General features: G+C 49.2%; 1 protein-coding gene across 1 annotated transcript; it reads right to left on the bottom strand.

Annotated features, from left to right (window-relative positions):
- Positions 1–229: 229 nt before the first annotated feature.
- On the bottom strand, positions 230–8507 carry CRYBB2 (crystallin beta B2). Its single transcript, XM_081037116.1, has 5 exons — positions 8433–8507; positions 5446–5564; positions 2750–2882; positions 1497–1639; positions 230–488 (listed from the first exon to the last, which is right to left on the bottom strand). The coding sequence occupies exons 1-5, from the start codon at positions 8484–8486 to the stop codon at positions 320–322; spliced, it is 618 nt and encodes a 205-aa protein (XP_080893242.1). The 5' UTR covers positions 8487–8507; the 3' UTR covers positions 230–319.
- Positions 8508–13887: the final 5380 nt, after the last annotated feature.

The raw sequence follows: 13887 nt of genomic DNA, 5'->3' as shown, positions 1-13887 counted from the left end.
TATATGCCCAAGGTCACACAGCTAAGTAGCTACAGAGCCAGAAGACCCAGTGAGGGCCCTGCAGTCCTATCCCAGACACTTTCTGTTTCTCTCTCTCTCTCTCTCTCTCTCTCTCTCTCTCTCTCTCTCTCTCTCTCTCTCTCTCACACACACACACACACACACACACACACACAGCGCACACGTAGCACTCAGCTCTCACTGGGGATAAAATATGCTGCAGCAGACCAGTTGCAAGACACACTTTATTCGCTCACCAAGAGGACTGGGGGGTTCTGGGCAGCAGACCAGGCCCCTGGGAAGGAGGAAATGGGGGGCACTAGTTGGAGGGGTGGAAAGCTCCCCGTTGGTGCCACTGCATGTCACGGATGCGGCGCACAGACTGCACCTGGGGGTGGGGGGCCCCAAAGTCACTGCTGTCCTTGTAATCTCCCTTCTCCAGCAGGTACTGCAGCCCACGGTAGCCAGGGTACTGGTAGCCAACCCACCTGCAGGGCCAGAGGTGGGAAGGGAGGGCATGGGGAGACAGGAGAGACAGATAAAAAGAGGAAGGGAGGGAGGGAGGGAGGGAGGTAGGGAAGAGAGAGGGAGAGAGGGAGAGAGGGAGAGAGAGAGGATCCTTAAACCATGAGGAGGGGTGGAGCCTCCCAATCATTTCACACGTCCTGAATGGTGAGCAGGAACAGTATCACCCTCCCAGCAGCCAGCCTCTGCTTTCTTCCTTCTCTTGATGGGGAACTCACTACCTCCCGAAAACTTTTGACTGGAGACCTGATACTAGGATCAGAAGAAAGGGTGATCACTTAAGGTTAGAACAAGACAAGCCTCTTATCCCAACCTCAAGCCCAGCTGCAAGGCTGAAGGAGAGTGGGTGAGGTTCCAGGAGCCTTCTGTACTTCCCTCACCATTTAAAGTCATCACCGCTCACTCTTTTGAGTACCTGATGAAAGTCACAATCTTCTCCCCAGAAAACGTCACATAGCCCTGGCCCACAAGGACATGCATGGCCAGGCCCCCAAGGACACCTCAGCTCTGCCGCTCAGTCTCGAGGACCCACGTCTCACACTCTCACTGCTTGGGCTTCTGCAGAGTCTCTCACACTCACCAAGCGCTTCCTTCCCCTCTTGGCCCCTGCAATTCCAATTCTTTTTTGAGATCTCACTCAAGAGTCTAGATTTGTGTGATTCTTAAATTATTAACAGTTGTTCCCTACTACACTGTTACCCACTTCTGCTACTCCCCCATCTCTGCCTCACCAACATTTCCTGTCCTGCTCTGTGTGGCCGAGGTTAAGGCCAAGGTCCCTCGCCTCCAAAGGTAGGGTGTTACCCAAAAGGAAGGTCTGGACAGAACTTCCGGGGTTGAAAGTCACCACTCATGGGCTGATGGCTTGCACACCCATTTTCCAATGAGAAGACTGAGGTCAGGATCACCAGGCTTCAGAGCAAAACAGGACTTAGGACCCCAGGGCGAGCCAGGGCTGCATCTGCACTCACGTGCCACTCTGCACCCGCACGGATGACACCTTCTCTTGGTAGCCATGGGCGTGGAAGCTGGGCACGTCGTCATCTATGACCTCCATCTTCTTGCCTGTGAAGTTGGGGTTCTCATAGAGGATGATCTTGTGCTCTTGGCTGTCCTGTGGACAAGGAATGAGGGCACGTCAGTGAGGGAGAAGGAGCCCCAAGGTGAGCCTTCTCACCATCCTCATGCCCGGGAGTTGGGGTCAGCAGCTCTACCTACAGCCCTCTGCCTAATACCGCCACCATGTAAGTGTCTATAACTGCCATCGAACAGCAGCCATTTGGTGAGATCCTACTCGGCTATTTTCCTGTAATAGATACCCCAGAGTCTACACTTTGGGAAATATTTGATTCTGAAATGTCATTTTCCCTCCCACAGCCTCAACTCCCCTTTATAAATAAATGGTGGCCATGATACACACACACACACACACACACACACACACACAGGCTTACAGTGCCTCCAATAGACACTTGAGATGTTTTGGCTTTCCTTCATCTCTATGTCTCTCCCCATCCTCCTGTTCCTGTTACATTTTCCTTAGTTATCTCCTTTAATCCTTTAAACTACTCTTATGCCATTTGGCAGATGAGGAAACTGAGGCTCAGAGAGGTAAAATGACTTGCTCAAGGTCACACAGCTGGGGGTACCAGAGCCAATGTAGGAACCCAGGACTGTGGGAGGCTAAGTCCAATGTTCTCCAATCTTCCATCAAGCTTTGGAAGAACTAGACTGGTCTGGGAAGGTTTGGGGTGTGACTGAGCATTGCCGGGCTCTTTGCATACCCCGAGAGTTCACACACTAATAAGCACTGGGATCAGAGAAGCACTGAAAGGTCACACTGGCTTGAATTATAAACAAGAGCCAAACTGCCTTTTCCTCTACACCCAGGCCCAGAATTTCTTTTAATATGTTCGATGGCTATCATTTACCATTTACCGAGCAATTGCTCTGTAATAGGAGTTATGCAACCCTGGAAAGCACCATCCACATGGAATAAAATGTGAACAGTGCCCCCTGGAGCCTTTCAAAGTCTTGTGAATGGAGCCCCCTGGGGTTGTACAATGTGGCAGCTGTCAGGTGAAGCATAATGGCATCTCAGGAGAGTAGATATTCCCTGTCGATCCCAAAGGGCTCACTGCTGGAAGTGAGGCTTCTTCTGGCCCCTAGACCCTAGCTCCAAGGTAGCAAAGATAGGAAGAGGGGTGATGGGCATGGGGCTCACCAGTTTGATGGGCCTCAGGGAGATGAGGGAGTCCGTTCTTCGACTGCTGGTCCACGCGTCCCAGCGTGGGTACTCACCCTTCTCAAACACAAACTGCTCACCCTTGCAGTTGGCTTGTTCGTAGCCCACCCAGCTATAGTGGGGTGCGTGGGGGAAGGGAGAAAGAAAGAGACAGAGAAAGAGAGAGAGACAGAGAGAGAGAGAGAGAGAGAGAGAGAGTTACACTTGCCCAGTTCATCAAGGAGTAGTAGCCCCATCTAAGTTCTAGCACAGACTCCAAGAGCAGAGTTCCACCTCAGTTATCTAGACCCCAGTGCTATGCTGACTTCAACCATCTGGAACACAATCAGGAATTAAGAAGGAAGCCCGAAAGATGGCCTGGCAACAATACGGATAAACAGAGCCCATGCACTACGGCCAGTGGTATGCTGGAATTAACAGCCAGTTCTCAAAAGCAAAAACAAAAACCTGACTGTAGCATTTGCCAATTTCCATGGTGTAAATGCTCCCACGTGGCCGATTTCAAGCTATCAGTGTGACATCACTGAATGTGGAGGTGGAAAGGGTTGTATCCAATCAGCCTCCACCCCTGAGAACTGGTTCCCAGGACACCACCACATCTAAAAGGTCCTTATTCATACCAACCCTTCTCTTTAGATCTAGTTCTTTTGTTCTGGAGGGTTGTCCCTTGACTCACATTTTACACAAAACTCTAATAGTCTCTTAGATTCACAGGAGAAGAGAAACAATGCCTTAAAGGGAAGGAAAACCTTCTGGCGGGGGTGGAAAGAGACGGCATGGCTAATAAAGGAAAGGGGAAAATAGGAAACGGAAGGCACAAACTTCAAAATGCCTGGCATTTTGGGGCCGCTCATTGCCGGGCAAACATTGCAGGCTGGTGCCATACGGCTGCTCAGAACAATACTCTAAGGCATTAATGGAAAGGGAGATCGTGTTTCTTGCTGCTTTTAGATGAGGATGGACTCTTGATCCGGCAATTCTGCTTTAGGCCATGTGTCCTTAGAAAACTCTTGGCAAGAGCTCACTGCTCCCTGAATAAGGATATTCATCATGATGTTATTTAAAATACCAAATAATTGAAAGGACTTCAGTATCCAACAGTCAGGGCTTGATTAAGTAAATTATGGCATATCCCATAATGGAATGTTACAAAACCACGGAAAATAATGAGTAGGACACAGGTTCTCAAACCTAACTGGACAGAACTACCACCAGGTAAATTTATGAAATGCAGATTCCTGGCCTCCAGAACCAAGAGCTGGATTTAATTGGACCAAGAAGGGGCCCAAGAATCTGCCTTCTGTGATTCTGATGCAGATTTACCTCAAAAAAAACCTCTCTGGAAAACACTGACATAAAATACTGTCTAATGACATGCAGAGAATTTGCGATATCTTGTAGTTTTCAAAATGAATTACAAAACAGTATGTATAGCATGATCTGATTTTGATTAAATATGTTAAATATATATTAAATGTATATAGTATACTAAATATATAGTTAATCAAAATCAGATCGTTATATATAGTATATATACATATATATAGAGAGAGAAATCTAGGTTTCTATCAAAGTCTTAACAATGGTTACTTCTGAGTTATAAGTCATATTTTTTTGCTCTAAACTATTGCTTCTTCATTTGAAACAATAATTAATAAAAAATTATCGGAAGTTATGTTTTTAAAAAGAAAGCAGAGGAATGTAAACTCCGTTTGAGAAATTGTTCCATCCAAATACTAAAAAAGGACAACTGAAAATCTGACGCGGTACTTAAATGATCAAAACTTCAGCTGTCTAGGAAGGTTTGCTCTCAGGCCCAGCAGAGGCTCTGAGCACGTCAGGTAAGCGAGGATTGGCAGGGCCTTTCCTTGGCTGTGTTCTCCCCATCAGCAGATTCTGACTCGAGGAGGGACAGTGAACTCTGCGAAATTCCCTGAAAACCTTGAGGTGTGGTGCAGGTGACCCAGGACCCCCAACCACACCGGACTCCCTGACCCTGTTGAGAGGGGGTCACCGGTAGCCGCCTCTGATTCCTGAGGCTCTTCCAGAGAAGAAGTGCTCAGAGAACCACAAAGAGAAGCCCCCACAGGCGGTGTTCAGATTCATGACATGAGCAGGATAGAGTCACACCCTACCAATCACATCCTCTTCTCTCTTGGGTCAGGGGCTCCAGGCCTGCTGACCCCTAAATGTATCGGTGACTCTGCTGATACTTAGTATAATCAGGATTTGAGAAGGGAGAGGTGAGCCATCCAGTTTTCAACCCCGCAGGAGAAAGGACACTCCCGGAGGCAGAGATTGGCAGTTCTGAAAAGGCCTGTGAGAGTCTTGACCATTTTCCTGCCTTAACAAAGTGGTTGATCTGGGTGTCAGGCTTTTCACCTGAGCTCTGTCCCGTCACCCTCAGGAGGACATGGCTATCCTCATCCTGCAGAGGAGAAAACTGAGGCCCACAGAGGGAAGTCACACAATCCAGCAGTGGGGGAGCGGGGATTTGAACCCTGCTCTATCTGACGCTGAGGCATATATTCTCATGATAGGCTGCCAGGCCCCAAATCCTGGTTCTCCAATTGCATAGTCTAGGAGCACAGTGAGGACAGCTCTTTCCAGCTCCACAGCCCAGTTGCCTCACCCTGGCAGCCCCCCTGACCAGGTGAGGCCACCTCGGTACATACGGTCCAGCCTGTACCAGGACAGAGCCTGCCTTCTCCACGCCGGTCTCTTTCAGATTAGGGCAGGGCCCGTTGAGCTCATGCGAGTGGCCTTGGAAGTTCTCCTGCTCAAAGATGATGATCTGTAACGGAGGAGAGAGAGAGAGCCCGTCATGGTGGGGAGGCAGGACAGCAGGGCAGCAGGGGTGGGGAGGGGACTCGGGGAGCCTGGAAGCATGCTGAAGCATTCCGCCCAAGGGACTCACAAACTAAACATAAAGTCAGACAGTCCTAGCTGTGCAGGTTACCAGCTGTGAGACCTGGAGCCAGTACTTCACCTCTCTGAGCCTCGCTTTCCCCATCTGTAAAATGGGAAATAAAGACAGACCCTACCTCCTGGGGTTGTGGGAAGGATTAGAGAAGCATCATGTTAGCACACAGTACTGGCTCTGTGTGGGAGGCTTACATAAGGCACCCCAGTAGGTAAGTGGCAGAGCCGAAATTGGAGCCCAAGATTGTCTGATTCCATGAGAGCAGCATTTTGAAAACTCTAATAACTCTAATAACATGCACACAAAGCACGTGGGATCGTGGTAAAATGCAGTTTCCGAGCCCGCAGATCTGGGATGCAGCCCTGGGTTCTGCATTTCCAACGAGCTCCCAGGTGAGGCCGCCACCACGGGTCTGTGCAGCCAGAGGCTCTCTTGCTTGAACTTCTCCTGCTCGCATTAGAGCTGGCCCGGTACTGCCACCTGTACCCCTCACCCATTTCACCCATAACACTACGCACACCCGTGCCCTTTCCTTAAGCCCCCACAGGCTTTGCAGTCTCCCTCTGACTTTCTCCCAGGATACTTCTTAAGGGGCCTTAGTCTCCTTGCCTCACCTGGTCCTCTCATCAGCCCAGAGAAGGGGGCCAGCAGCATCCCCATCAGGGAAACAGAAGATCTGCGAAGGCAAGAGGCCACCCAAAGCCTCACAGCCAAGTGGGAACTGGGGGGCCAACTGCCACCTTTTCATGATTCCAGAGAGCTTTTGGGAACAGAGGTTTTCCAGCCACACTTCTCCAGGAGCTGCGTCTGGATGAAGAGATGGGCTCAGGGCAGCCAGCTCCCAGGAGGGGCAACTGTGCAATCCACATGGTCAGCACGGGTTGGGGAGACATGTCCCTCTCTCTTAGGCTGGGGATTAGCCACATAAAGCCGGAGAAGGGAGGCCCGCCAGAGCTCAGAGATAAATTCCATGGACTCAATTCAGCCCTTATGCTCACTGACTTGACAGCAGATGATCAGGAGACATGGCTGCTGATTTTGCCTCTGCTGCATCCAGCTATTGCTCCTGGGAAGCAACTTGACCGCTCTGAGCTTCGGCTTTCCCATCTTTAAAATGGGGATCACACCTATTTTGCAGGGTTACCGAGAAGAACCAAGGAATATGGAAGTTAGGGGCCATTTCATTATTACCATAGCCTGGGACACAAGGGCTTGCAAGGCTGAGGTGGGTGGGGAAGGGCAGCCTGTCCAGGCATTTGAAAGGCTTAGAGAGCCCAAGAACTTGGTATTGTTGTTTATCGACAAATAGATGCTAAAATTATCCACCTGGTATATAATCCCTTAATCCTGTGTGGTCCAACACAGCAGCCATTAGCTACATATGTCAAATGAACAAGATGCAGCTAACCTGAATTAAAATGTGCTATAAGTATAATATACACATTAGATTTTGAATGTTTAGTATGAAAAATAAAATAAAATGACTTCCTAATCATTTTTCTATTGATTATACATTAGGCTATATTGGATTTAATAAAATACGATATGAAAATTTATCTCATCTGTTTCTTTTTACCTTTGGAACGCTGCTACTAGGAAACATTCAGTTCCTTCTGTGGCTCCCATGTCATGTCTGCTGAGCTGCTCTGCACTACGTCATACTGACCTTCTTTCTGTTCCTCACACTCTTCCAGCTCGTTCTCACCCCTGGGCCTTTGCACTCGCTGGGCCCTCTGCCTGGAACTCTCTCCCCTGCCCCTGCTCTCTGATTTTCACATGGCTGCTCCACGACGTCACCCAGGTCTCCACTCCAATGCCACCGAAGGTCCTTTGGGACCATGTGAGCTACCACAACAATTCTTCATCCACCTGAGTCTCAGGAACCGCTCACTCTATGTTTTTTTGCAATACTACTCACTCCTCGAAGTCATATATTTATTCGTTTGTTTCTTGTCTGTCTTTCCTCTAAAAGTAACGCCCTCAAGGGACAGGATGGGCTGAGTGGCTGCATCATCTCACGCTTTCCTGGCTGTGGAGGCCCCAAATCAGACAAAGGGCAGCTCCTGGATAGACTCCCTGCCCAGGGCCCCGGGTGCAGAGGGAAATGGAGGGCAGCCTGGTGGAAGGCCGCTTGTAGAGGTTTGGGGCAGAATAGGCGTGACAAGCTTCTGGCTTGGGATAAGAGTCCACTGCCTTTACGAGGGCAGGAAGATGAGAAAGCAAAGAAGACACTATTAGCTGGCATTAGGTGGGCACAACACCGGCCAGGCAGGAGGCTGAGCCTCTTTTCTTTGCCTCTTCACAACTACCCTATGCTGTGAATCGATTCTCTTCATTTCATGAATGAGGAAACTGAGGCTCAGAGAGGTCAAGTGGCTCGCCTGGGACACCTAGCAGGTGTGGAGTCAGGATTCATACCCCCTCCCATTCACTAGACCCCTTTTAGAAGGGACTTAGGGTCTGCCTCAACCTTGGGAAGCCCCGATGGGCCATAGTGTGTAGCAGGGGGTAAAGCAAAGCAACTTAAGACTCCGAAGCAGGAAGCTGGTAGTGGGAGTTCTGGCATGCGAGGGAAGGGCCTTCAGAATCAGCCCCCAGTGTGCAAGTTGGGGAAACTGAGGCCCAGGGGCAGAGAGGGAGGCTCGGGAAGGCAGATGTCAACCCCCCTTTACAGAAGGGAGACTGAGTCTGGGGAATGAGCTCTGCTTGCCCACCACCTCCCGCCTGCATGGTACCCACCTTGGGGTTGAGGGGCTGTGGCTTGCCCGCTTGGGTTTGGTGGTCTGAGGCCATGGTGGGCTGTCCTGTGCAAGAATGACCTGGAAGACACGGGGGAAGCAGGAGTGAGGACCTCCCTGGGCCCTTGGCTTTCTCACCTGGGGGCCACCCCATGGCAGCCCCAACCCCTGTGTTTTGTCTCCCTGGCTTTAGGTTGTCTTAGAGCTGTGGAGTCAGCAAGCAGCTGCCTGAGCGTCCAACCTTAGCTTCACTTTTTGTGTCCAGACCAAGTCCGGGAAAAATGAGGTCTACTAAAAAATAAAGCGATAAATTAGAGCTTAAGAGGGGTCTCATGTGGGTCACGGTCACTCAGGTCCCACAGGATTCAGACCCATCGATAGTGTGCAGTTTTTTGATTAAAGGACAGCAGTGTGGGGCAAATAATATCCGTGCACTCACCATGCTTGGCTGGGATGTGGCCCCAGGCTGCAATCTCATAAAGTCCCCCGTAACTCCTGTCTCTCATCCCCAACTTCCTCTTTGACCCCCTTCCCCAGCACCCAGAATGCTCCTCTCCATCATGGGTCTTCTTCCCCCCATAACACGTCTGTTACGGAACTCATGCTAAAGAAAGCAAAGACATGAGTGTACATGGTAGAAATGCAGGCATTGTGATAGCAGTAGGAAGCATCTCTTAGCTGGTGAGAATATTGGGAAAGTCAGTCTCTTCTCCCTCCCTGGGGAAAGCGCAGTGAACCCGGCCTGTGTTTTCCCAGTGAAGAGGGGAAACCTGACCTCCTCCAAAGATAACATGCAGCTTCCAGAAGCCCTGTCCACAACAGAACATCCCCCAGAAATAAGAAATTCAAATAAACAGCGTGGGAGCCAAACCTGCTCTTCTCTCTTAAGAAACTAGCCTTCTGAGTCTGTCACAGTGCCAGAGGTCCCGCCAGGAGGGTCCCCAATCCTCAGCATTCTCAGACCAAAAATTAAACTCAAACTCAGATGCTGGCCCTGCCGCTTACAAGCACTGAAGTCATCCTCTCTGTGCCTCAATTACCTGTTCTGCAAAATGGGGATAGTAAAAGCACCTATACATGGACAAAGTATGATAATTCAATTATGTAAGGCAGAACACTCAAGCACGTGGCAGAGGTCCCTAAAGACACTTGTGCTCAGCACATGGCAGCAACAATGGAATAATTAGCGTCATTTCCACCGAGTGCTAGTGGCTTTGAAATCACCTGTTGCTGGGAGCCCCCAGAGAGCCGTGACTGCTACCTACTCCCTAGTGTGCCCCAAGACAGGACACCTGGTGGTACTGGGAGTGATGGTGGATACGCAGAGAGCTGATTCACCACCCTAGAAATGATGCTGAACCTTCACTGGTTTGATACCTTCTTGCAAACCCTCAGATTCTCTTTACCAGTCGCTGGCTGATGGACTGTTTAGTATTGTAATAATTAAGAGCATTGCCCAAGTACCTACTCTGTGACAGGTGCTGTGCAGGACAATTCACCTACGGTTTCTCTAAGCCCCACTAGACAGGAGATTTTAAAACCCCTCTCCCATTTAACAGAAAAGAAAACTGAGGCTCAGAGCATTGAAATCTTTGCCCAAGGTCACTTTGTCAGAAAGAAGTGGCCTCTGGATTCATACAAAGGTCTCTCCCACTTTCCATCAGGAATGAGGATGAGAGAAAAGGCAAAGGAAGCAAGAAAGGCATTCTTACCAGTGACACCAGCCCCCGAGAGTGCCTGTGAAGCCAGGTTCATGGGAGGTGGCATTTATATCTTCCCCAGGAGAGCTGGTGCCAAAACAAGTGACGGCTGCGTCCCCGCAGAAAGCAGGGCAAGAATGCTGGATTAAGCCCGCACCAAAGCCCAGGTCAGCAAATGCCCACAGACATTGTGTCTCTGCACAATAATGTCATTAGCTGTCAGATTTGGCCGCGCCAGTGTGGTCAGGCGGCTGGACAAGAGGATGCCTGTTTGCATGCATCAGCCATCCGGCTGCCAGGACCAGGGGCAGGCCGAGTTCACTGGTGTGGTCAGTCAAGCCCTGGGGGAAGGCAGACAGAGGGGAACAAGTCAAGTAAAGGAGGGTGGTTTGGCAGGGTCCAGCATCCAGCATCTGCCCATCCATCCATCCATCCATCCATCCATCCATCCCCCCAACCATTCATCCATCTACCCATTCATCCATCCACCCATCAGACATCTCTACTTGGTGCCAAGCTCTGTTCTAGGAGGTGGTGTCAGGAAAGGGACCTACTCCAACATCCAGGACAGCTCCCAGAAAGAGACCGAGTCCTTAGGGATGGGGAGAAATTAGACTGGGAAACCAAGCTGGGAAGATAGTTCCAAGCAGGGACAGGGTCTGGGCTAGGTGGCTGAGGTGGGCAGGGGCCTGATGGTGCAAGGCGAGCAGAGTGAACCTCACCTTGCAGGCATCTGGGCTGTCCCAGCACCCACTCTTCTTAAATGGGACGCTCTCAGGACCCCAGTCCCCACGGTCTGGAGAAACCACTCGGATCCTAACTGCTGGCCTCACCGCTGCTCTGTGGGCTCTTGGCTTTTACTCATGTTTCTCCAATGTGCATGCTTCCTTGAAGCCAGTCTGTGTCTTGACCAAATACAAAGTCAGGCAGGACAGCACTGGGGCTTGGAAACTGGGTTCGAGCAATGAGACTGGCTTTCTTCCACCTTCCATGTCCCCAAGACACACACACACACACACACACACACACACACCCTCTGTCCCCCAGCCAAGGTGTTTCTCTCTGTCGCACTTCTCACCACCTGACATTATGTTACTCTTATCTGCTCTCTTTCCAATTAGAATGGGAGCATCATGAGGGAGGCGCTGTCTGCCTGATTTACCACCGAATCTCCAGAGCCCAGTGCCTGACAGGTAGTGGGTGCTTTAATTTGTTTCCTAGGGCTGCTGTAACAAAGGACCAAAACTGAGTGGCTTAAAGCAACAGAAATTTGGGAGGCAAAATGGTGCAGCCTGTATGGAAAACAGCATGGCAGATCCTGCAAAAATCAAGCACAGTATTACCATACGATCCAGCAATTCCACTTCTGAATATACAGCAAAAAGAGTGAAAGCCTGGTCTCCAGCATATGCTTACACACCCGTGTTCACAGCAGCGTTATTCACAATAGCCAAAAGGTGGAAGCAACACAAGTGTCCGCTGTCAGATGGATCACCAAATTGTGCATGTCCGTACGATGGAATATCATTCAGCCTTCAAAGGGAAGGAAATTCCGACACGTGCTACAAACATGCATGAACCTCGAAGACATTATGCTAAGTGAAATAAGCCAGATACAAGAGGAAACATACCATATAATTCCACTTATATGAGGTACCTAGAGCAGTTCAATGTATAGAGACAGAAAGTAGAATAGTAGGTGCCAGGGGCTGGAAGGAAGGAGGCATGGGGAGCTGGTATGTAATGGGTGCAGTTTCAGTTTTGCACGATAACAAAACTTCTGGAGATGGATCGTAGTGATGGTTGCACAACAAGGTGAATGGACTTCACACCATACAACTGCACGCTTAACATGGTTTACATGGTCAATTTTGTGTTATGAATATTTCAACACAGTAAAAATAATGTCAACTCCCACCCCCCTGAAATTTACTGCCTCACAGTTGTAGAGGCTAGCAGTCTGGAAGCAAGGGGTCAGCAAGCCACGCTCTCTCCCTGAGATCTCTAGGGGTGGAGTTTGCCCGCAATTTTTGGCTGGTAGACACATCACTCAGTCCCATGACCATCTTATCCTTGTGTGTCTTCACATTGTCTTCCCTCTGCCCGTGTCCAAATTTCCCCTTTTTATAAAAACACCGGCCACATTACATTCAGGCTCCCCCAAAAGGCCTCATTTTAACTTGCTTTCCTCTGGAAAGATCTTATTTCCAAATAAGGTCATGTTCTGAGGTCCTGGGGCTTAGCACTTCAACATATATTTTTTGGACACAAGTCAACCCTTAACAGATGTCAATTAATAGTTGCTGAACAAATGGATGGATTCAAGACCCAAGTTTCAATAAATAAAGAAGAATTACTAACATTTAGATAGTATGATATTTCATCATGAGTCCCACACTGTCCACACTTATTTCAATCCTCTCAAGAAACTAAGAGGTAAGTCTTGCATTTATCAATCATCCCATTTTACAGAAGAGAAAGTTAAGGCTCAGCAAGATTAAGCAACTTGCCTAAGTTTGCACAGCCAGTAAGTAGTAGAGCTGGGCTTTGTGCATTGAGTCCCTACTAAGTTCATTGGAGGACCCTCTATCTGCTGTCTCATTAAATTCAATCCTCACTACTGTTTTTGAAGTAAATATTATGAGTCTCTCCTGTTACAGATAAGAAAGCTGGGGCTTAGAGAAGTTAAGTAACTTGTTCAAGGTCACATGACTAGGAAGAGGTGGAGACAGGATTTGAACTGAGAACCCAGGATTCTTAAGACTCCAGAGCCTTCACCCTAGCTACTTCCCTACTGTTACTTCAGTTTTCTCACCTGCAATTGATGTTTCTTTCTCCTTCCCACTTGCCAGGACTTAAACACTGTAGCATTCATGATTATACTGTTTGTAAAATGAGCCAATCCTGAGAAACCCTCAGTACAGTTTCTAACCCATAGAAAGCGCTCAGCAACTGCTCCTTTTCTATTATTCATTATTCGTGCATCTGTGTGGACTGCAATTGTCATGTGGGGTCTCTGGTCCCACTCCCTGCATAAGAACACAGGATATCGTGAAGCCAAACAGGAACACTCACGGAGCCATGGATGGGGGGTTCCTACCACTATAGTCTCGCTGGCGGCTGGGTTGGAGACACAGGAAGCAGGAGCCACACGATCCGCAACCTGCCATCCACTTCTCTGCCAACCGACCCACCCCCTTGCTAGCTGCAATCCGCGCTTGCTAGCTTAGCCATGGCAGTTATATTAGTGGCTAACGGCTAACTGGTTACAGCTGATGGCCAACTAGTCACAGCTGATGGCCATCTACTACCCGAGCCAGCACCTTGCCACGTGAGGTCGAGAGCCTGGAAACTGCTCTCTGGGACTCTGGCCCCACAGCAATATTTTCAAAACCTTTTATATTTATGTTTTTCTTCATGCCCTCATTCAAAGGTGTGAGGCTACAGATTGTTAGCAACCTGCTGTTTCTCTATATTGATTCATTCATGCATTCATTCATTTATTCGTTTCTACATCCTGAGCACATACTGTGTGTTAGCTGTAGACTCAATGGCGAGTGATACAGGTCTCTGCCCTGTAAGGGCTTATAGCTGACAGGTTCTTATGATCTCAAAGTGCTTTGCTTGTGGTGTGTCCTGGGCCGTTCATTCATCTAGACAGTAAGCTCGATGAGAAATGGGCCAAGGCTCATTCATGTGTGTATCCCCAGTGCCTGCCTAGGGCCCAGGACATACTAGGTGCTCAGAAAATATTTG

This window comes from Rhinolophus hipposideros, assembly GCF_964194185.1.
Source record: "Rhinolophus hipposideros genome assembly, chromosome: 24".
In the NCBI taxonomy this organism is placed as follows: domain Eukaryota; kingdom Metazoa; phylum Chordata; class Mammalia; order Chiroptera; family Rhinolophidae; genus Rhinolophus; species Rhinolophus hipposideros.
Note: the sequence above shows the minus strand (reverse complement) of the source record. Positions and strands in the feature narration are given on the sequence as shown.